The sequence below is a fragment of the Bos indicus x Bos taurus genome, chromosome 16 (assembly GCF_003369695.1).
Source record: "Bos indicus x Bos taurus breed Angus x Brahman F1 hybrid chromosome 16, Bos_hybrid_MaternalHap_v2.0, whole genome shotgun sequence".
In the NCBI taxonomy this organism is placed as follows: Eukaryota; Metazoa; Chordata; class Mammalia; order Artiodactyla; family Bovidae; genus Bos; species Bos indicus x Bos taurus.
The window spans coordinates 52,710,746-52,734,926 of record NC_040091.1 but is presented as its reverse complement, the minus strand read 5'-3'; the positions used below and the strand labels follow the sequence as shown (position 1 = coordinate 52,734,926).

At 42.0% G+C, this 24,181-nt stretch overlaps 1 protein-coding gene across 1 annotated transcript in view; it reads left to right on the top strand.

Moving 5' to 3' along the window:
• KAZN (kazrin, periplakin interacting protein) overlaps positions 1-24,181 on the top strand; it is a 1,334,539-nt gene that overhangs the window by 317,930 nt on the left and 992,428 nt on the right. Inside the window, exon 2 of the mRNA XM_027565341.1 lies at positions 22,142-22,299. Within this exon, the coding sequence (XP_027421142.1) occupies positions 22,142-22,299 (158 nt within the window). The remainder of the gene's footprint in view (positions 1-22,141; positions 22,300-24,181) is intronic.

Sequence of the window (24,181 nt, the reverse complement as noted above, 5' to 3'; positions counted from 1 at the left end):
CATCAATTCTTCAGCACTCAGCTTTCTTTATAGTCCAACTCTCACATCCATACATGACTACTGGAAAAACCATAGCTTTGACTAGACAGACCTTTGTTGGCAAAGTAATATCTCTGCTTTTTAACATGCTGTCTAGGTTGGTCATAACTTTTCTCCCAAGGAGCAAATGTCTTTTAATTTCATGACTGCAATCACCATCTGCAGTGATTTTGGAGCCCAGAAAAATAGTCTGTCACTGTTTCCACTTTTTCCCCATCTATTTGCCATGAAGTGATGGGACCAGATGCCATGATCTTAGTTTTCTGAAAGTTGAGCTTTAAGCCAACTTTTTCACTCTCCTCTTTTACTTTCATCAAGAAGCTCTTTAGTTCTTCTTTGCTTTCTGCCATAAGGGTGGTGTCATCTGCATATCTGAGGTTATTGATATTTCTCCCGGTAATCTTGATTCCAGCTTGTGCTTCATCCAGCCCAGCATTTCTCGTGATGTACTCTGCATATAAGTTAAATAAGCAGGGTGACAATATACAGCCTTGACGTACTCCTTTCCTGATTTGGAACCAGTCTGTTGTTCCATGTCCAGTTCTAACTGTTGCTTCCTGACCTGCATACAAATTTCTCAAGAGGCAGATCAGGTGGTCTGGTATTCCAATCTCTTGAAGAGTTTTCCACAGTTTATTGTGACCCACACAGTCAAAGGCTTTGGCATACTCAATAAAGCAAAAGTAGATGTTTTTCTGGAACTCTCTTACGTTTCCGATGATCCAACAGATGTTGGCAGTTTGATCTCTGGTTCCTCTGCCTTTTCTAAATCCAGCTTGAAAATCTGGGCGTTCATGGTTCACATACTGTTGAACCCTGCCTTGGAGAATTTTGAGCATTACTAGCGTGTGAGATGAGTGCAATCGTGCAGTAGTGTGAGCATTCTTTGGCATTGCCTTTCTTTGGGATTGGAATAAAAACTGACGTTTTCCAGTCCTGTGGCCACTGCTGAGTTTTCCAAATTTGCTGGCATATCGAGTGCATCCTAAAAGATTATGTGCCACCTGGGAAGCCCCAATTAAATAGCATAGATGGGAATCAAAATCAAGAACAAGGAAAAAAAGAACAAGATTTCTTTGATAAACTTCTTCTGCTAGCCAAGAATTAACAACAGTCTCTAGGGCTTCAATAAAATATCACAGGATCTCCAAATTTCTTTTTTTATTTAACTTATGCTTATTTTTTCAGAGGGTCATGGGCCCATAAATTACACCTTTTGTTTGGAGAAGAGAAAACCCATTTACTATTGTTTTTCTTTTTCCTTACAATGATTATAGGATTCTTTTGAACATTGCCACCCCCTAGTCTCAATGGCACCCCACTCCAGTACTCTTGCCTGGAAAATCCCATGGATGGAGGAGCCTGGAAGGCTGCAGTCCATGGGGTCTCTGAGGGTCAGACACGACTGAGCAACTTCACTTTCACTTTTCACTTTCATGCATTGGAGAAGGAAATGGCAACCCACTCCAGTGTTATTGCCTGGAGAATCCCAGGGACGGGGAAGCCTGGCGGGCTGCCGTCTATGGGGTCACATAGAGTCGGACACGACTGAAGTGACTTAGCAGCAGCAGTCTCACACCCAACCCTAATCTATACAAGAACAATTAGCATGACCCCTACAGAGACGTTAAAGTTCTGTGGGTGAGATTGGTTCCTACAGTCTTGGAAATTTGGCCCCGGGCTCAGTGCCACATAGAAACTTGGTTAGTTGGTTGATTGTTAGATTGACCTCTGCTTGGGCTCTTAGTGATGCAGTTCTATTACAGTAAAATGATTTGTGGGGAGAGGAAATCTTGTTTGGAAACACGTGGTGTAAGCATTCATGCCATGAGAGGGACACAGACAGTGCAGGCTTTTTCTCTGCCACAGTCTGCCTTCCAGGATCCTTGAGTTCTCTCTTAAAATAAAGGAGAGCATCTCATGATTGGGAACATTTTGGTCCTAAGGATATTCACTTTGATTCTTTGGAAGCAGCTCTGGCTAAAATAAAATATTGACAAGGAAGTTTGTGGATTCTTTTCCCATACTGTTTGTCTATCTGTGAGATGGTTCAACAGAATCATAATTACATGTTAAGTTACAGCAAAAGGATCATAGTTTTTCCTTTTAAAACGGTCTTGATGCCATCTGTGCAATTTGAAGTCGATCACTGAACGCATAGAACCAGGAGTCACATCAACATAGTTTTATGTATTTCTGACCATCTTGGAATGTGTCTTTCAGTTTTTTGGTGTTTTTGTTTTATTTTCTTTTGATTTAATATTTATTTATTTGCACTGGGTTCTTAGTTGCAGCATGTGGAATCTTCTGTTTTTAGTTTCAGCATGTGGAATCTCTGACCAGGGATCTCTGGAATCTCTGACTAGTTCTCTGACCAGGGATCAATCCCAGGCCCCCTGCATTGAGAGTGTGGAGTCTTAGCCACTGGACCACCAGGTGGAAATCCCATCTTTCAGCTTTAAACCTTTCTTCCACTTGAGGACATTATGCTTCTCATCGGCCCCCACCCCCTTGGCATGCTATGTGTGGGGCCCTCATCCCCGTACCCCATCGGAAGCAGAATTCAGAATCACAGCATCTTTAACATGCAACTCACTTCCCTAGATCTGTGCTCTTCACCTCAGCATGGACTCTTGGCAGGAAGCCTGCCATCCATGGAGCACTCAGGTCTCTAGGAGTCTCTAAATTGTATTTGCATGCAGATAGCATCCTTGAGCTCCACAACTCTGTGTCCAGCCCTGCATGATAAAATGTCCACAGCCCCTTCATGTCAGGTATTGAAGTGGTGCTGCCTCTCAAAGCACAGGAAGCTGCTCAGGGTGGTTCTGAAAAGGAAAGAACAGTCTCTTGTCAGCCACATCCTCAGACTTGGAGCTGTCCCTCTTGTCCTCCTCGTCTCTGGGCAAACACTGCTCCTTTATAGTGGCCTGGAATCAGGATTATCTGCCTTGTTCACAGCTCAGCATCTTAGAGGACATCTCATGATGGGGTGATTTCTGCAAGTGGGCCAGTCAGACAGACAGTGCTGGAAGAGGGGAGTTTTATAACTGCCATACAAGCTCTTCACAGAGGGTGACTATTGTCTTGTTTTGGGACACCGAGCACCTTCCCACAGGTGTTTTCACCATGGTACTGAGAGCCAACAGCAGTGTGGAACATAGTAAGGCTAGAAAGAATACTTAACATCCCAAAGTGAAAAAGAAAAAAATTAACAGAGTGCATCTCATTTCACAATTTTAAACAATTTAACTTTGGGTGATGCTTTCACATGCTGGCCCAGGGGCTTGGAATTGGACAAAAGTGGGTTTGATGCCACTTCTGCTCTTTATTGCCTGTGTGACATTGGACAGGGCATGTCTCTATCCTCAAGTTTCTCATCTGCAAAACTCAGGTCATCAGACCCCCGTCATGTCTTTGTAGCAATTTTTATGTTACACAGAATAAGCGTGGATCTGGGGACACAGAAAGTGTTTAATGAGCAAGAGCTGTTGCTTTTATTATGACAGAAAGTTGGTACTATGATAACATTATGGGTGTGCTTAGTCACTTAGTCATGTCTGACTCTTTGCATCCCCATGGACTGTAGTCCACCAGGCTCCTCTGTCTATCCTCTGTCCGTTGGATTTTCCAGGGGATCTTCCCGACCCAGGGATCAAACCCACATCTCCTATGAGGAAGTAAGAGTTATTTTTATTATAGAGTGTTTGGTAAATAAATTGCTTCTATATTTGAATTGTAACAGAGCTCAACTTTTTAAGCACTCCCCAACATTGTAGTAATACTTGTTTAGGTATTATTGACACACTGATTGCAAATACTATCTGTTATCCAAAGAAAGTCTTTGGGTTTTATCCACATATGTTTGATTTATTTCCAGTTTTATATACTTGGGAACATATTCACTTTATCAATTTCTTTAATTTAGACTTCTTAGAATATCTGTGATGGATTCAATTAGAAGGTGCAGGGCATGTGTGCTCAGTCGTGTCCAACTCTTTGTGACCCCATGGACTGTAGCCTCCCAGGCTCGTCTGTCCATGGGATTTTCCAGGCAAGAATACTGAAGTGGGTTGCCATTTCTAGCTCCATAGAAAGTGAAGAGTAGGTGACAAATTCTTTGTGAAGAACCCAAGGGCCACAACTCACCTTTGGTTGTGGGAAATGGTTGAGATGTTCCAGGACTTCAGGTTATAATCTGCAGGAGCCTCAAACATTACCAACAAAATGCAGCTACTGTTGAGCCTGCACAGTCTGGAGTCCATGCTCTGCAACAGGAGAAACCACACCACAACTAAGACCCAGTGCGGCCAAAAGAAATAACAACAAAAAGAGCTACCAGAGAGGGAAGGAACCCAAAGCAGACGACGGAGCAGGAATCTTCCTGGAGATCTTGTGTTTTGTCTTAAAATTTCACAGGAATGTTGCATTCCTTTCTGTATTTCATGGTGTTTGTTTTATGATGGAAAGAATGGCCTCCCCAAAAAGGCCTAATCCCCTTTCAGGGGACCAGGGGCGAGGGTGGGGGCATAGTCATTTCTAGCCCAGGGAATCAGTATTAACAGGAAAAGAGAGGCCAAGCCCTTGCATTGAATACACAGGTAGAATCCAGGGACATCTGGAAAATGGATTTAGAGAAATAAGGAAGGATAAGGGAAGGAAGAAGAGAAAGGTCTTGGGGTAGAGTTCTAGGTTGAAATCAGGACCTGGAAGAAATAGCCCAGCCATGACTGTGAGCCCCAAAACCTCTCTCAGGATGCCTATCATGTGTGAACTGCACTGACCATCAAATGACAATGGCCACTCAGCTTCTTTTCAGGGAATCAGTTGGTTCCAGGAGTGAAGTGAACCTCCCACCAATGGACTGCACGTTCCATCAGGACCCCAGTTAAGATATTCAGTCTTCTGTCACCATGAGGTTGATGTGTCCTTGGCTCCGATTTCTCCTCCTTGAGCCAAAGTCCATTTTCCATTGCAGTATTTACCTGAACAGTGACACTGAAATGGAAATGTGCACACTGTGCCCAGGCAGGTCTTCTGGCTACATGATTTTGTAACAATTCCTTTCTCACAGAGTGACTCTGTTGTAAATTATCCCCTTGCAGCTTCCATGAAGTTAAAGTGGAGTTGGCCTTGGTAATGCTTGGAGGTTGCATATAAAGAGAAGAGGAGCATTTTTTTTTGAAGGCCAGTAGGCCAGTGCTTGGTTAGATCCTGTCTAGGTGTGACTGCAGAATGATGGAGAATTCATTAGCTCTGTATGGTGTTTGGGGACCAAGAGGGAGACTGTGAAAGTGAGAGCACCTATTAATCATCTTTGTGCTAATTGGAGCTCATCTGCTGTTTCCTGAGCCTGCTCAGGGCTGTGTTCCAGTGGAGATGGCCTTTTATGCAGACTCTGGAGGAAACAGGCAGGACTGGCAGGCACAGACCTTTCTCGTGGCAGTGGTGGATAAAGATAGTGGCTTCAGTTTCCTCAACAGGAGAATGAAGCCAGTAGTTGTTGAGTCACTACGTCATGTCTGACTCTTTGCAACCCTTGGACTGTACCACACCAGGTTCCCCTGTCCTTTAATATCTCTTAGAGTTTGCTCAAATTCACATCCATTGAGTCGGTGATGCCATCCAACCATCTCATCCTCTGCTGCCCTCTTCTCTTTTTGCCTGCAGACTTTCCCAGCATCAGGGTCTTTTCTAGTGAGTCAGCTCATCTCATCAGATGGCCAAAGTACTGGAGCTTCAGCAACAGTTCTTCTAATAAATACTCAGGATTGATTTCCTTTACGATTGACTAGTTTGATCTCCTTGCAGTCCGAAAGACTCTCAAAAGCCTTTTCTAGTACCACAGTTCAAAAGCATCAATTCTTTGGTGCTCTGCCTTCTTTACAGTCCAGTTGTACCTAAAGCATGCATGGCATGAAGATCCAGTGTGAGGACACACGCAGAATGTTCAGCAAAACGCTTGACAAAATGCTTGACTTATTAAGTAAGTACTTAAAGTATTAATAGCAGCTGCCATCACCCATAGTGCTGGTGTTTCTGTTGTTATCATTGCCTTCCTCTGAGCAAGGCATGGGCAGCGCCAAACTAAGAAATTAGCATAGTTCCTGTGTAGTCTAGATGCCTTGAGAAATAGAAGGCAAATGGTGTAGGAGTACAAAGGAGTTCAGATGTGGGCCTTGTATTAAGAAGAGGTCTCTTGGTACAGACATCAGTTCAAGCTAACTAGGGAAAGGAGGGGATTGATCATAAGGGGTCAAGCAGAGGCAGCTTGATCTCAGGATGCACTGAAACCAAAGATGAGAAAGGTGTCAGGTGTGCCTCAGCTCTGTGCTGCTTTGAATCCTTACCCCTTCATGTTGTCGTCTTTCTTTGTCCCTCTAGATGCCTTTATTTATTTATCATTGACCATGCTGGGTCTTCTTTGCTGTGCACGAGCTTTCTCTAGTTGTGGTAAGCAAGGTCTACTCTGTTGCAGTATGTGGGCTTATGATTGCTGCAGCTTCTCTTATTGTGGAGCCTGGGCTCTTGGGCATGGGGGCTTCTCTAGCTGCAGCATGTGGGCTCAGTAGTTGTGGCACATGGGCTTAGTTGCCCCATGACTTGTGGGATTTTCTCAAACCAGGGATTGAACCCTGGTCCCCTGCATTGGCAGGTGGATCCTTAACCACTGGACCACCAGGGAAGTCTCTAGATGCCTTTCTGACAACCAGACCACACACTAGAATATGGCCACCCATTCACATAGAGTTTCCATGCTGTATGTCCAGCCACCCCACTTCACTCCATGTCCAAGCTCCTATTGTAGACCCCTGGTCAGTGTTGTCCAGGCCCAGTGGCTGCAAGTGAAATAAAAAGGGTAACATGGTGTAGGGGGCAACCCAGGGCTGTAGGCATGGACAGTTGACTTCTAGAGAACCTCAATGTTACCAGGGCATCAATCCCCCGGAGCTTCCCTTTGTGGCAGGCAGATTCAGAGGGTCAAGTCAGGACCACACCTGCTCCAGGCTCATGGGAATAAGGCTGTGGGCATGGTAATAATCATGGTGGATGGTTGAGCACTGTCACTGAATATTAACTCTAGGTTAGGCACTGTTTGAGTCCTCTATTTGCATTAATTAGGCTAAGCTTCATGACTGTGAATTAGGCATAGCTTTATCTCCATGTGACAGATAAGAAAAGTGATACCCAGAGAGTTGAAGTCATTTATACAGCTCGTAACAGATGGAGGCAGGACTTGGACTCTGCATCTCTGACTCCGAAACACACAGCTCTTGAAAGGGCCCTCTTTGATGGGAGGCAGGTCGGAGCTCCCCCAAGCCTCTCTCTGGCCATGGGTTTGGATTTGGACCCGGGCCACATTTATCTTCCACGATGTAGCCTTAAACACATTCCTCCGCCCTGGGATTTGTTCCAGCTCCCCCTCGACTTGTAGGCCATCTGCTCTCAAGCCCTGCAGGCTCTATCAGGGCCTGATTCTGTCACCACCTTGCCTGGACTTCCTTCACGCCCTTGCACTCTTTGTCTCCACCTGTGTCGTGACTTCTGCTGCATTATTGCTCTTCATTCAAATCCACATGCATTTCTCAGCAGCCACCATGTAACTCTGGGTCTCTTGAAAATATATTCATTTAAAGCAGTTGTTGATGGATTTATTATGAGCATCTCAGATCCTTGGTTTTAATGTGTTTTTTTTTTTTTAATGTCTACTTTCAAACTTGACTAAGTATGTAATTCGTGTTTTTTCCATTGATGCCAGGGTAGTATATTGGGTCCTGTCTACATTTTGCCATAAGGCAAACCACAGTTAAAAGGTCCAAAATGTCATCCCTAGAGGTCAGGGACCACTAAATTGTCTGATTTAGAGGGGTATTCCAATATCATTGTTTTTATGTCTGCAATCTTGAGCTGGTCATCCAGCTTTTTAAAATTGTGGTAAAATATATATAATGTTGTTGTTTAGTCACTTGGTCATATCTGACTCTTTTGTGATCCCATGGACTGCAGCCCACCAGGCTCCTCTGTCCATGGGATTTCCCTGGCATGATTACTACAGCAGGTTGCCATTTCCTTCTCCAGGGCATCTTCCCAACCCAGAGATCAAACCCACATCTCCTACACTGGCAGGTGGATTCTTTACCACTGAGCGCCCTGGGAAGCCCATACATACATAAAATTTACCATACATAAAAAGCCCATACATAACATAAAATTTACCATTTAGGCATCCTGCTGCTGCTGCTACTGCTAAGTCGCTTCAGTCGTGTCCGACTCTGTGCGACCCCACAGACTGCAGCCCACCAGGCTTCTCCATTCATGGGATTCTCCAGGCAAGAACACTGGAGTGGGTTGCCATTTCCTTCTCCAATGCATGAAAGTGGAAAGTGAAAGTGAAGTCGCTCAGTCGTGTCTGACTCTTAGCGACCCCATGGACTGCAGCCTACCAGGCTCCTCCATCCATGGGATTTTCCGGGCAATAGTACTGGAGTGGGGTGCCATTGCCTTCTCCCTAGGCATCCTAGAATACACAATTCAATAGAATTTAGTACATTCACAATGTTGTCTAACCATCACTGCTGTCTACTGCCGGAATATTTCATCCCTGTGAAAGAAAACTGTGTACCCAATAATTAGTTCATCCCTCCCTCTCTCCCCCTAGTTCTTGGCAACTACTAATCTGCTTTCTCTCTGTGGATTTGCCTGTTCTGGACATTTCGTGTAAATGGAATCATACAATTTGTAGCATTTGTGACTGACTTCTTTCCCTTAGTATAATGTTTTTGAGGTTCATCTGCATTGTAACATGTATGAGAACTTCATTCCTTTTAAAGAATGCTCCACATTCCGGAATAATATTCCACCGTATGAATATACTACATTTTGCATACCCACTCATCAGTTGATGGACTTTGGGGTCGTTTCTACCTTTGGCTGTTATGACCACTGAGTGCTGCTGTGAACATTCATGGGTAAGTGACTGGTTGAACACCTGTATTTGGTTCTTTTGCTGATATACCTAGGAGTATAATCACTGGTCACATGGAACTTCTCCATTTAACTTACTGAAGAATTGCTGCTCTGTGCTGCATGGTGGCTGAACCGTTTTGTATTCCCACCAGCAACGCATCAGGGTTTCAATTTCTCTGCATCCTTGACTCCAGTATCAACTTTTGACTTGCAGAATGAGTTTTATTACAACAGTGGGGGCAAATACCTGAATTATTTAAGCTTCATTTATTTAATGAGACTATATTAAAGCAAGAATTGGAAACTGGTTAGCATTTTAACGCAAAATACATCAAAGAATTTGAGATACACGAAAAGCAAAGGTTGTTTAACATGTAGGGATAAATTTGATCATTAGTTCATATCTATGGACCATATAAATGACAAGATCATAAAATCCATGGTGCTTCTTGTGGCAGGGCTGTGCACCATGATATGATTCATTTGGTATATTTTTCTGTAAAATGTACAATGGCCCATCTTAGTGACTTCTGGACTTGTCTGTATAAAATGAGTGTTTAGGGTCATAATATTACTATTTCATGCTTACACTTCATCTGATCTATAAAAACAGAGGCATAGTATGCTAAGCTGCTATCCCTCTTCTGAAAACATGAAGACATTTTCTGTGTACCTTCAATTTTTGCTAATGACACAAAATATTGAAACTTGTTATTTTTCCCTCTGCCAACCCATGAATGTGCTACCCTTATCTGAAACCTAAATAAATACTCATTAATATACAGTGAAATTCAAATGAGCACTTCATACAAATAAGCCTGCTATAAAAATACATGTTTCTTCAAATTTGTAGACCAGAATAACATGAAATAAATTTAACATCATTTCACATACAGAACCACCAACCAAATAAACTGGTTTTTATGATTCAATTGCCTAAACTCAGGTAGGTAAGAAAGCATATATATGGCTTTTCATTCTATAATCCATCATATATTTTAAGAACAGCATTATTTGGTCGAGATTTTTATAGGCCAAATGGAGAAAAATGTGCATAACAGCTGATTTTAGAATGATGGGCTGGTGGAACAGACAAAGTGGAGAGAAGCTGGCTGTTTTCTTCGTTTGTTTATTCATTTTTTTCTTTTGCACAATGTTTATTTTTTCAAGCACCACTGTGTGGCTGGTGCTGTGCTTAGAACTAGATAAGCAGTGATAAACAGAAAGTACCTGGTTGCTGACCTCACAGAACTTTCAGTTATCAATTGCTACAGAAGAGGTGGGTGGTGGTGGTGGTTTAGTTGCCAAGTCATGTCCGACTCTTTCGACCCTATGGACTGTAGCCTTCCAGACTCCTCTGTCCATGGGATTCTCCAGGCAAGAATACTGGAGTGGATTGCCATTTCCTTCTCCAGAGGATTTTCCTGACCCAGGAATTGAACCTGGGTCTCCTGCATTGCAGGCCCCACAGAGAAGATGAAGCCAGTCAATTCTAAAGGAAATCAACCCTGAATATTTCACCAGAAGGACTGGTGCTGAAGCTGAAGCTCCAATACTTTGGTCACCTGATATGAAGAGCCAATTCATTAGAAAAGACCCTGATGCTGGGAAAGATTGAAGGCAGGAGGAGAAGCGGGTGAAAGAGGATGAGATGGTTGGATGGCATCACTAAGTCAATGGACATGAGTTTGAGCAAACTCCGGGAGATCATGAAGGACAGGGAAGCCTAGCGTGCTGCAGTCCATGGAGGTGCAAAGAGTTGGACACGACTAAGCGAATGAACAACAACATCGCTACAGAGCAAGCCATCCCCAAAAAAAGGATGTCACCTTATCATGCTCACAGTTTTGTGGGCCAGGAATTAGGGTATCATCCAGAAAAGGGGTTCAGCCCTGCTCCAGAGTGACTGGGCTGTCATCTGGGGTGCTTAGAGATGGCTGAAATCATATGTCTAAAGTCTTGCTTATGGCGGAAGACTGGATTCCTGGTTTTTCTCACAAAATTTAAGATCCTCTTTAATCTGCCAGAGAGGCAGACTTTAAAAGTTATTCACATTAATAACTATTACAATGAAGACAAAGTACAGGCTTCTTTCCAGTAATCAGGCCTTCTTGATTGCAGATGACAGAAACCCAACCCAAATGTGTTAATGAAAAGAAGGAAATTTAGCGATCCACCTGAGAAGTCTGTGGCTGAATCCCAAAGCTGTAATGATAATATCAAGAATCTTGTTCCCTGTCTGTGGATGAGAATTCCCTCTTCACTCCACTGGTTTTATTCTCAGGCTGGGGCTCCTTAGTTGATGGCTAAGAAGACCACCAGCTGCTCCACATTCTTAGCAAACTCAACCAGTTTAGCAAACTCAACTGGAAAAGAGGCTTTCTCTTTCTTAATAGTTACATCAGATGATTCTGGAATTAAATCTTGTTAGGAATGTTTCGGAGAAGGCAATGGCAACCCACTCCAGTACTCTGGCCTGGAAAATCCCATGGACGGAGGAGCCTGGTGGGCTGCAGTCCATGAGGTCGCTAAGAGTCGGACACGACTGAGCGACTTCACTTTCACTTTTCACTTTCATGCATTGGAGAAGGAAATGGCAAGCCACTCCAGTGTTCTTGCCTGGAGAATCCCAGGTATGGGGGAGCCTGGTGGGCTGCCATCTATGGGGTCGCACAGAGTTGGACACGACTGAAGCGACTTAGCAGCAGTAGCAGCAGCAGGGCATGTTTAGATCACAAGGCCGCTCCTGGACCAACCACTGTTGCCTTGGAGATGAAATGCTTTGGATGGCAAGGTCTGTATGACATGTTCACCTCTATGACCTGGGAATAGCATCAGCCCTACATGAACCACAAGTGGAGATGGGTGTTTCTCCAAGATGGAATAAGAGTTTCTTTTATTAGAAGAAGAGGGAAATAGATGTAACCAGACAAATTACATGAAGTACCCATAAGGGCTTCCCTGGTGGCCCTGGTGGTAAAGAACCTGCCTGCCAATGCAGGAGACATAAGAGATGTGAGTTCAATTCCTGGGTTGGAAGATGCCCTGGAGGAGGGCATGACGACCCACCCCAGTATTCTTGCCTGCAGTATCTCATGGACAGAGGAGCCTGAAGGGCTATAGTTCATAGTGTCACAAGAGTTGGACATGACTCAAGTGACTTAGCACACTTCAAGTATTCTTGCCTGTCTAACTCAGTGAAACTATGAGCCATGCCATGTAGGGCCACCCAAGGCGGACAGGTCATAGTGGAGAGTTCTGACAAAACGTGGTCCACTGGAGAAGAGAATGGCAAGCTACTTCAGTATTCTTGCCTTGAGAACCCCATAAACAGTATGAAAAGGCAAAAAGATAGGACACTGAAAGATGAACTCCCCAGATCGGTAGGTGCCCAATATGTTACTGGAGAAGAGTGGAGAAACAACTCCAGAAAGAATGAAGAGACAGAGCCAAAGCGAAAACAACGCCCAGTTGTGGGTGTGACTGGTGGTGGAAGTAAAGTCCAATGCTTTAAAGAACAATATTTCATAGGAACCTGGAATGTTAGGTCCATGAATCAAGGTAAATTGGAAGTGGTCAAACAGTAGATGGTAAGAATGAACATTGACATTTTAGGAATCAGTGAACTAAAATGGACTGGAATGGGCAAATTTAATTCAGATGACCATTATATCTACTACTGTGGGCAAGAACCCCTTAGAAGAAATGGAGTAGCCCTCATAGTCAATAAAAGAGTCCGAAATGCAGTACTTAGATGCAATCTCAAAAATGACAGAAAGACTTAGCACACACATGAGGCTAAAAACAGAGTGATCTGTCTTGAAGAAGAGGTTCCTCCTTGTGTTATTACTTCTAATTATTCAACTTACACTTATTGCATTTTCATTTTGTATGATGCACTGGACTCATTGTAACTGGAATATAAAATGAATAGACAAATGGGTACTGGAGGGTGTTCAAGAGATCTTGGGGTTCATCAAGGGAAAAGATATGACCACTAGGTGGCAGTAGCTCACACAGGCTTTATTGAGTGACCCTTTGGTAGTTTGCATGTGAAATCCTGCACAGCCAGAGACTATCCAGAAATGCAGAAGGTCAATACTCAGAGAGGAGGAGGGCAAGGAACTCATGGGGGAGAGAGGGGTTCTCCAGGGGACTTAGGTGTCCAGGTGATGTCACTCACCAGCACAGTCTGGGTCAGAGACCAGTAGGGTCTTGGGGTCTTTATGTACCAGGGCTTATCTCACCAATGGCTAGCAGAGATTAGGCACAGTTTTGTGGGGTTTGCAAAGCAGTTCGTGTATGAGTGCTAAGTTGCTTCAGTTGTGTCCAATTCTGCGACCTTTTCAACTGTAGCCTGCCAGGCTCCTCTGTCCAAGGGTTTCTCTAGGCAAGAATACTAGAGTGGGTTGCCTTGCCCTCCTCCAGGGAATCTTCATGACCCAGGGATCAAACTCAGGCCTCCTGCATTGCAGGTGGATTCTTTACTATGTGAGCCATCAGGGAAGCCGGAGACTTCTCTTTATGTCTTCTGCATTGGCAGGTGGGTTCTTTACCACTAGCCCACCTGGGAAGCCCTTGCAAAGCAAACAGGCTCTAAATAGTTAACAATCTGCTTATTTAGTCTGTATTTAAAATGTTTGGATGTAAAACATTTGCGTTTGGCACCTGCTGCCTTTTGAGCTAATGGGTCTCAGCCTGCAGTGAAGAATAAACACCGTAGACTAATACATAGAGACCATCTTGATTTATTTATATAACAAAGATTCAGTAATTACACTCAGTTACAAACATAGCAACTAGTTATTATCAGTAAGTTAAAGGCTTGAGGTACAAACTAGAATAATCATAATAGTAAATACCATGTAATAGTTACGTGCCACGTGCTTGGTGCAAATGATCTCATTTATTGTAACTCTCAGAAACCCTGTGAAATTGTTCCTATTATTATCCCCACTTATAGATGGGGAAGCTGAGGCCTTAAGCAGCTTACTCAAGGTTATACAGCTAGTTGGAGGGTGGACAAGATTGAGACCAGGCTTCTAGAATCCATACTCTCAAACTGACTGCCAGAGCATCTTTAGAGAGCTGGATCATCTTTCTTGGTCTCGGTTTTCTCACCTTTAAAACTATGAGGATATCACCAAGTGATACCCCACAGCCAGCCTGACACTCTTTATGCCTAGGATTGCTCTGTGTGGTACCCTGGGTGGAAACATCAATTCAGCCTCCTCCTTGGCTACATCCTGAAGGAAATGATGAGAATGGAATGGCAAGAGGTAGGAGACCAGTAGGACAGTATGTTTGCCCAAAGGAGAACACAGCACAATGGAGCAACAAGGGGTGTGTGGGGTGGAGGTGGTATAATGCAGGAATTCTGTGTGCAGGCTCTGCGTAGATATGAGTCCTGTCTTCTTCGGACTAGTGCATGATCCTTGATGAATCTCTTAACCTGAGTGTCTTCATTTGTATGATAGGAACGATGATAATGACACTTCAATAGAATCATTGGGGTGACTAAGTGAGGTAATGCCTATTAAACATGTAACACCATGGTTGCAAATATTGAGTCCCCATAGGTGTTTGCTGTAATATTATTAATAATAATTATTATTATCAGTGAAGGAACTATGTGATGAAGACAGAAGATTCAAGAAGTATAGATAGGGGAGCATCAGTGAAGGGCTTCAGTCCTAGATATTTTTAGTACATGAAATGTTTACTGTGCCAGGCACTCTGCCGTCTGCTTAGTTTACATTTGCCAAAAAAGAAAAAAACCCTCTAGACTTGTTCCCTGCCTTTACTTTTATTGTGTCCCACTTGGCTGGTGTTGGTGGTATAACACCCCACTTGTGGTGGTGTTCTCTAACCAGACATTATTCTGGATCAGGAGTGTGGGTATTGTGGCAAGATTATGAGAATGGGAGTTGGAAAGTCATGTCATGGCCTTGGGTCTCATCTGTTATGCATGTTTCTGAGCTTCAGATTCTGCATCTATGATTTATCTTTAACAATAATAACAGCCAATATTTGTTGGAAGCTTACATTGTGCTGGGCAGTTATATTATATAACTGCCAGTTATGTAAATATCAGAGCTGAGTGTGAACTCAGGCTTCTGGTCCTAGAACTCACATTATTAGTGCCTCATCATTGTGCACAGAGGCTTTAAAAGCCCCTGATATGATAGACATTCAATAAACTGTAATTCTTATAATTATTATTATTTAGGATCCATACTCTCAAAACAACTATATTTATTTGTCCATTAAACTTTTCCCAAGTGTTTCTTCTTTGCCAAGCACCTGTGATACATGGTGAACAAAATTCCATTATTGCTTTCGAGTCACCATCTAGTCCAGAGACTGTGTAGCAGTCAGCATTCATGAGGTTCTGCTGCTGCTGCTGCTGCTGCTAAGTCGCTTCAGTCACGTCCGACTCCGTGGGACTCCATAGACGGCAGCCCGCCAGGCTCCCCCGTCCCTGGGATTCTCCAGGCAAGAACACTGGAGTGGCTTGCCATTTCCTTCTCTGATGCATGAAAGTGAAAAGTGAAAGTGAAGTCGCTCAGTTGTGTCCGACTCTTTGTGACCCCATGGACTGCAGCCTACCAGGCTCCTCCGTCCATGGGATTTTCCAGGCAAGAGTACTGGAGTGGGGTGCCATCGCCTTCTCCCCATGAGGCTCTGCTCCAATAAAAAATGCCGCTCTCCCCCAGTTTTGGTGCTTTATAGTAGCAAGGGTTTGCTTTTCACTTGCATGCCTTCTACATTCTGACAAAGGGGAAAGAGCAATAGTGGAACCACATGATGACTTTTAAAGTTTCTGCTTGGACATGGCATGACTCATATCTGCTCACAATTATTGGCTAAAGCAAGTCACATGGCAAATCCTGACATCATTTAGGACAGGAAGTTTGTGTCTCCACAGAGAAGGGTCCCTAGGGAGGGCTTTATAGGAACAGGTTCAAGAGGAAGAGTTTGGGAACCAATAATTAAATCCACCACAGATGGATTCTTAGGCAATTACAACATAATATGGTAAGTTCTATGAAAGAAGAGAAGAGAAGGGAATGTTGACACTTTCAGTGCACCTTGAATTTAGAACAAAGTGAAATTTAGTGCATATGTTAGTTACTGAGCCTCGATTTTCTGGAAAAAGAATAGAGAAAGCCTGTAATAGATGCATTCTGAGAATTGCAAATTCACTAGCTTGGTTAGAGTGAAATACATTGACAATAATTCTTTCCTTCCAAGCAATCACATGAGTTTTGTTAATAGCAGTGTCTATAGGCAAAGGACTTGGGAACTGAGGTATTCTCAGAATGACGTGGGGAGAAAGGCTTGTTGGTGAGAACACTATGTCCATGTACTGGAAGGTAGGGGAAGGGAAGGCAGGATGGAAAATGAGGCATAAATCATGCAGAGATTGGTGCTAGATTCTGTTAAGTTATTTGGATGCCTTATACTTCAGTGAGAGTTCCAGAAAAATATCTACTTCTGCTTTATTGACTATGCCAAAGCCTTTGACTCTGTGGATCACAATAAACTGTGGAAAATTCTTAAAGAGATGGGAATACCAGACCACCTGACTTGCCTCCTGAGAAATCTGTATGCAGGTCAAGAAGCAACAGTTAGAACTGGACATGGAACAACAGACTGGTTCCAAATCGAGAAAGGAGTATGTCAAGGCTGTATATCGTCATCCTGCTTATTTAACTTATATGCAGAGTACATCATGAGAAATGTTGGACTGGATAAAGCACAAGCTGGAATCAAGATTGCCAGGAGAAATATCAATAACCTCAGATATGCAGATGACATCACCCTTATGGCAGAAAGCATAGAACTAAAGAGCCTCTTGATGAAAGTGAAAGAGGAGAGTGAAAAAGTTGGCTTAAAATTCAACATTCAGAAAACTATCATGGCATCTGGTCCCATCACTTTATGGCAAATAGATGGGGAAACAATGGAAACAGTGAAAAACTTTATTTTCTTGGCTCCAAAATCACTGCAGATGGTGACTGCAGCCATGAAATTAAAAGACACTTGTTACTTGGAAGAAAAGCTATGACCAACCTAGATGGCATATTAAAAAGCAGAGACATTACTTTGCCGACAAGCTTTGGTTTTTCCAGTAGTCATGTATGGATGTGAGAGTTGTACATAAAGAAAGCTGAGCACTGAAGAATTGATGCTTTTGAACTGTGGTGTTAGAGTCCCTTGGACAGCAAGGAGATCCAACCAGTCCATCTTAAAGGAAATCAGTCTTAAATATTCATTGGAAGGACTGATGCTGAATCTGAAACTCCAATACTTTGGCCCCCTGATGTGAAGAACTGACTCATTTGAAAAGACCCTGATGCTGGGAATGATTGAAGGTGGAAGGAGAAGGGGATGACAGAATATGAGATGGTTGGATGGCATCACTGACTCAATGGAAACAAGTTTGGGTAAACTCCGGGAGTTGGTGATGGACAGGGAAACCTGGCTTGCTGCAGTCCATGGGGTTGCAAAGAGTCGGACACAACTGAGTGACTGAACTGAACTGAACTGATAGCTCAGTGTGCTCCAACCTTCCTGTGTGCAAGTAAGAGAGAAAAGATATATAGAGTGTTTAAAAATTTATAGTCACAACTCCAAAAAGTTGTTTGTTGTTGTTTTCACCTTTCTATAATGAAATTCTACTTGGATCTGGAGCCAACATTTCAACCGATAATGACTCAGTCCCTTCTGCTTGAAAACTTAGTACCTTCTGCATAAATAATAAATAAATTCAAATTACTCCCCTGCCCATTCTCTTTCTCTTCTCTCTGGGTTATTGGGAGGAATATATACAGTAAGTCCCCTAAATATGAATTAGTTCTCTTCTGAGAATGTGTTAAGTTTAATTCATTCGCAAGTCCAACAGAGTTAGCCTAGGTACCCAACTAACACATTTGGCTATATAGTGCTGTACTATAATAGGTTAATAATACTTTTCACACAAATAATACATAGACAACAAATAAATGCAAAAAAAAGCTTTGATCTTATAGTACAGTGCCTTGAAAAGTACAGTAGACAGTACCTCAGCTGGCATATTGGGACTGGCATTGAGTGAAGAGGCAAGAAGAGTTACTGAATGGAGGAGGGAGAAGAGGTGGGAGATAGTAGAGCTGAAGGATCATCAGCAATTAGGAGACAGGGGCAAGCTGAAATTTCACTCATGCTTGATGTTTATGGCATCAGTTCTGGGTTCTTGCTGGAACCAGAAGCATAGCACATCTTTGAAAGTTTGCAACTTGAAAGTTTGTATGTAGGGGACTTAGTGAATTATCCTATCTTGGGGTCCATGAATCTCCTTCTGGGTACTTCCGGACTCGCTGGAGATATATCCAGTCTTCATTATGCTAAGGGAGACTGGAGGTGGAAGAGTGAGGGTGGTAGGGCAGTAGTGCCGTCTCAGATCCTCTTGGACCTGAAATGTCATGTGACTGTTGTTTCTACCCTTATGGGCAGGTGCACTGTGAGGTTGTCCCCCCAAGTGCCCAGGGTAGGACATAAGACTTTGAGTCACTCTGCTTTCAGATCCCCAAATCTATCTGAGTGTTTTTCTACCATCTCCTTCTGAGTTCAAGGATTCAAGTTAGGCAGGAATCAGGTCCCATACTTCCTCTCTTTGTTCATCTTTCTCTGTTTTAGCCAAGCTTATTCCCTAGTCCAGGAAAGTATTTTAGAGCCTTCTTGTGCAATGAAAATCTGCTCTGATGTCATATTCTGTATTCTTCCTATTTCATGGCTTGTAGCTGCAACTCTATGCTCAGTTGTCTGAGACTGATTCTCTATTGCTCAAAATCATCATTGATTTATTTTCTATTTGTAGTGCTTACTCTGGGATTGCTTGGTAGCTCAGCTGGTAAAGAATCCACCTGCATTGCAGGAGACCCTGGTTTGATTCCTGGGTCAGGAAGGTTCCCTGGAGAAGGGATAAGCTACCCACTCCAGTATTCTTGGGCTTCCCTGGTGGCTCAGGCAGTAAAGAATCCGTCTGCAATGAGGGAGACCTAAATTTGATCCTCGGGTTGGGAAGATCCCCTGGAGGAGGGCATGGGAACCCACTCCAATATTCTTGCCTGAAAAAATTCCATGGATGGAAGGAGTCTGGCAGGCTACAGTCCATGGGGTCACAAGGAGTTGTTCACAACTGAATGACTAAGCACACAAAAAGGACAGTTAACATTTCTTTTAATGAAAGTCTGTTGGTGAAGTTTTTTCAGCTTTTGTTTATCTAAAAAAGTCGTTATTTCACCTTCATTTTTTGAAAGATACCATTATGGGTTATAGAATTCTAGATTGACAAGTGTTTTTTTCAGTATTTTTAACAGTCATAGATTCTTTTCTGGTTTTCATAGATTTTGATGACAAGTCTGATATCATTCCTATCTCTCTTCCTCCAAACGCAATATGCCTTCTTCTTCTGGCTGATTTTAAGATTTTTGTGGACTTCTCTGGCAGTCCAGGGGTTAAAACTCTGTATTTCCACTGGACAGGGTGTGGGTTTGATCCCTGGTCAGGAAACTAAGATCCTCCATGCCATTGCCAAAAAAAAAAGATTTTCTGTTTCTCACTGTGTGTTGATTTGTTTAGCAATTTGATTATAATATGCCTTGGTGTCATTTTCTTTGTATTTGTCTTGCCTGAAGTTTATTGAGATTCTTGTATTCAGAGGTTAATAGTATTATCAAATTTGGAAAAAAAATTTTTTCACTATTTCTTCAAGCATTTTTTCTGTCCCTGCCACTACCCTACCCCCTCAGATTCCAAGTGCACGTTTATCAGACAGCTTTATATTGTCAAAGAGGCTCTGTTTATTCATTATAGATAGTTTTATTATAAAATTTCAATTTCATTGATATTTTCTTCTTCATTGTTTAATCTGCTAGGCATCTCCTCTAGTAAAAATTTCATTTTAGATAATGCATTTTTCATCCTTAGATGCTCTATTTAGTTCTGGTCTTAATATTATATTTTTCTCCTCATCGTAATACTGTTTTATTTTACAACCTTGAACATACAAAGAATATCTATAGTAGCTATCTTAATAGTCATATTTTCTAATGCTATCACTTGTTATTTCTGAGTCTGTTTCTATAAACTGATTTTTCTCCAGGCTACAAGCTACACTTTCTTGTTTCTTTACATGTCTAGTAATTTTTTATTGAATACAGAGCCTTATGAATTTTGCATTTTGAGTGCTAGATTTTGTTATGAAAAGTGAAAATGTTAATCGCTCAGTCGTGTCCAACTCTATCTGACCCCATGTGCTGGAATCTGCCAGGCTCCTCTCTCCATGGAATTCTCCAGGCAAGAATACTGGATAACCAAGAATACTGGGTAACCATTCCCTTCTCCAGGAGTCTTTCTGACCCAGAGATCGAACCTGAGTCCCCTGCATTACAAGCACATTCTTTACTGTCTCAGCCAGCAGGGAAACCCAGATTGTATTATACCTCTACAAAAAAAAAAAAAAAAAGCTCATTTTTCTTTCCTGGTAAGTATTTTAGTTATGGGCAGATCAGTTTGATCCTTACAAGGCTTACTTTTAAACTCCTTTTGGGTAGACCTGGAGTTGCCTTTATTCTAAGGATCATTTAGCTTTATTTCTAAACCTTTATCCTTTTCGAGTCTCTGCTGAATGTGCTGTGAATTCCAACCAAGACCCTCCGCTTTGGCCAGTGAGCATAAAAACAATTTGTTTTCCTGTAAGATCTCTTGGAATTATTGGGCTTACAGCTCCCCAAAATGTGACTGTCTTTTCCTAGAACTTTCTCTTGCCAGATATGTAGGGTTTAATCTTACCCATATATAGGATTGATATTTAGCCAGCAACTCAGAGAGACTCCTGTGCAGATTTCTAGACATCTCTGTGTAATTCCTTCTTTCTTAGTGATTTGTCTTGCAAATTAGAGCAGACTTAGTCTTTCCAATCTCTATCTTCTCAATTCAGTGTGAGGGCTGGGTTCTCCTTGAATTTCTCTTCCCATGCTGTGGTCTGGACATTCCATTTTTGCAGAATGCTGGCGATGATAGAACTCAACTTTTTCATCTTTTCTAAAGGATCACAGTGTTTTGCTGTTGTTCAATGTCTAAAAGTATTTGTTTCTGATATATTATACAGTTTTCTAGTTATTTGCAGCAAGTGGGTAATCTGAATATTCTTACTCCCTCATGGTCAAAGGTTCTCAGAGTGATTCTATTGAATACTAGTTTTTGATAATTACTCTGCATCCTCAGAATGGTGATTAGTGCAGTGATTTCCTGAGAATGTGTAGGTTTTACTTATTCTTGGTTTGAAAGGATAGGTTTACCTGAAAGTTATAGAAATTCAATAAGGAAAGAAAATTTATTTCAAGGGAATGTAAGGAAATTAATTCACCAACATTTATCAAGCACCCTCTAACTTTTAGGACCTTTCCTAGTTATTGGGCATATACCAAACATAAACCAAGAGATTATTTTGAAAATCTCTACTCTACCACATTTACTATGGAGAAAGCAGAAAAGGAGGTAAAAAGCATAAAAAAGTGAAATCTTAAAATCTGTACTATGTTAGATGGCAAGCGCCACATGAATGGTAGAGAAACAATAGTCCTCCTGGTACACGTGTGGTACTGATTGGAAAACATGGCCAAACTATCCCTTCATTAAACTTAATGATAGAGGCCACCTGTTTAGAGGTAAAATAGCCAACTGTATTACTGTAAATGTAAATCTACTATAGAGCTCTCCCCTCATGCCCTACTAATCTCTGTTTAATTCATAAACACTTATGTGTCATCTTCATAGAAGTATTTGCTAACTTGTTTATTTTCAGTGACTGGCAGAAGACAGCTCTCCATGAGGGTAAGCATCCAGTCTGGTTTTGCCCACAACTGCACCCCCAAGCATTTCCATATAGGCTCATGATTTGGAGAGTGTTCAGTCTATTACCCATTAAACACGTGTGTTGGAGAGACCCATGGATGTAAGGGTTCTTGACACCTGCCTGGGTTATACCTTATGTGTTCACCCTCAATTCTCCCTTCAAAAATTATAGCCAATTTCTCTTTGAAAGTTACCTACTGTAATTCGACTTTCTTTATTTCTTTTTTTTTTGCAGCAGTCCAGTCACTGCACACCCTAAATGACCAGATATCCCATTTTATTGTCACCAAGTCAAAGGCACTGGAGGAGGACCAAGACCCTTTTCTTCCCACTGAGAAGGAGACACTCAAGAGTTCCATGATATTGATGAGGCACCTCTTAATGGATGCACAGGTACAAAGATCAATAAATCCTATATAGAGTGGGTGGTAACCTTTTTTGTTTTCTTCTTGGTATAAGCTGTGCAAAAACGCTCATCTGTCACATTCATTATGACTGACTTTGTGATAAACAGCTGTATAATGGACATTCTGATATATTGAGTATTGGATTTCTAATTAAGTATTATTTTGGATTTAGTATCAAAGTGGCTTGTTTTTAAGTCAAAGTAATAGGGCTTAAAATGATATATGTGTTGTCTCTGAGAATTTAACAGATCTCCCATTAGCCTTGGAAAGTGAAAACCCATTTACATACAAATTTGGCAGGCATCAAAGCTGGCAGAGGCTTTGGAGTGGAGCAGTACTTATCCCAAACAGCATCACTGAGTAACTAATGAATATTTTGGTACATTTGGTGCACCACCAGTAAGCGAATCAGCACTATTTTTTTTTCTTTTTTTTCTTTTTAATGCTAGCAGTGAATTAATTACAGAAGATATTTAGTTCATTGCATGCTTTGTTGAGATGTGATTCTTCAAGGCTATTCCTTGTTCACTCTTTTATTGAAATATTTAAAAAATAATGTATCTACTCCTTCTGGTTTTGTTGGTGGGTCTCTCCAGATATGTTGATGGACAAACACCAGGTGTCTTAAGAGAATTGATGGTTTTCTGTGTTTGTGAAGCCAAGCTGAGCTAGATTTTATTTTCGTGTCTGCCTCTTCCTTATCTAGAAATGTTTAAGAAAATTTTCTTTGGGTCTGGTGATGTTGTTCTATTTTCTCATAGAGCTTTCTTCCTGAGCTTTTTTTTTCTGTTCAACAGCAGAGAGGTCAGAATGGTTGGTGGTTTCCTGTGTTCTGCTCTGTATCAGATGTTCTACTGTGGTTTCTTTGCTTTTGTTTCTATTATGGTGGGTTTTTATGTTTTATTATTTAAAATTAATCGTGAAGCCTCGATCTTGCACCAATAAGACTTTGACCAGCAAAGATTTGTTCATTTCTCACCTGTCAATGCTTGAAGCTGTCCCATGGCATTTTTGAGCCCCTGTATTGAGGTGGCCCAAATTATGCAAAGCCTTTCATTTTTATTCACTGTTCTCCCCTTTCCCCTTTATTATGAGCAACCCGTTCAGCCTCTCCTTTCTCCCCAGGCCTGACTAGTGGAGAAAGGGAAGATTGTGAAGCTACAACAACCAATTTTAAAACTCGGGGGAAAAAATGGAAATTTAGAACAATTTACCAAATAAAAGAGAGCAAATTCTTCTTGAAAAGATTAGCTTTCCTCAGTGCCTAGACCCAATCCTATAGCTAATAAAACAGCCAAGGGCACCATCTGAATGCATCCTTGATGATGTTGTGTAAACTCCTGTTTGCAAAATATTAAGGGAGTAAGAAATCATTCATCTTTTCCCTCTCCTTCATATATGAGCTTACTAGTACCTAGAAGTGGATTTTGAGAGTTTAATGTTGCTTAAGGAAATATTTTCTCCCCCTAAGTACAGGGTTCATTTAACAACTTGTATCCTTTATGGCTTTGATTACAAATTTTTCTTTATTTATCAAGTGGGACTAAAATATCTTATGTGGTTACTGTGTGGGAAGAATTGATGCTTTTGAACTGTGGTGTTGGAGAAGACTCTTGAGAGTCCCTTGGACAGCAAGAAGATCCAACCAGTTCATCCTAAAGGAAATCAGTTTGGAAGGACTGATGCTGAAGGTGAAACTCCAATACTTTGGCCACCTGATGTGAAGAAGTGACTTATTTGAAAAGACCCTGATGCTGGGAAAGATTGAAGGCAGGAGGAGAAGGGAGTGACAGAGGATGAGATGGTTGGATGGCATCACCAACTCAATGGACATGAGTTTGAGTAAAACTCCAGGAGTTGGTGATGGA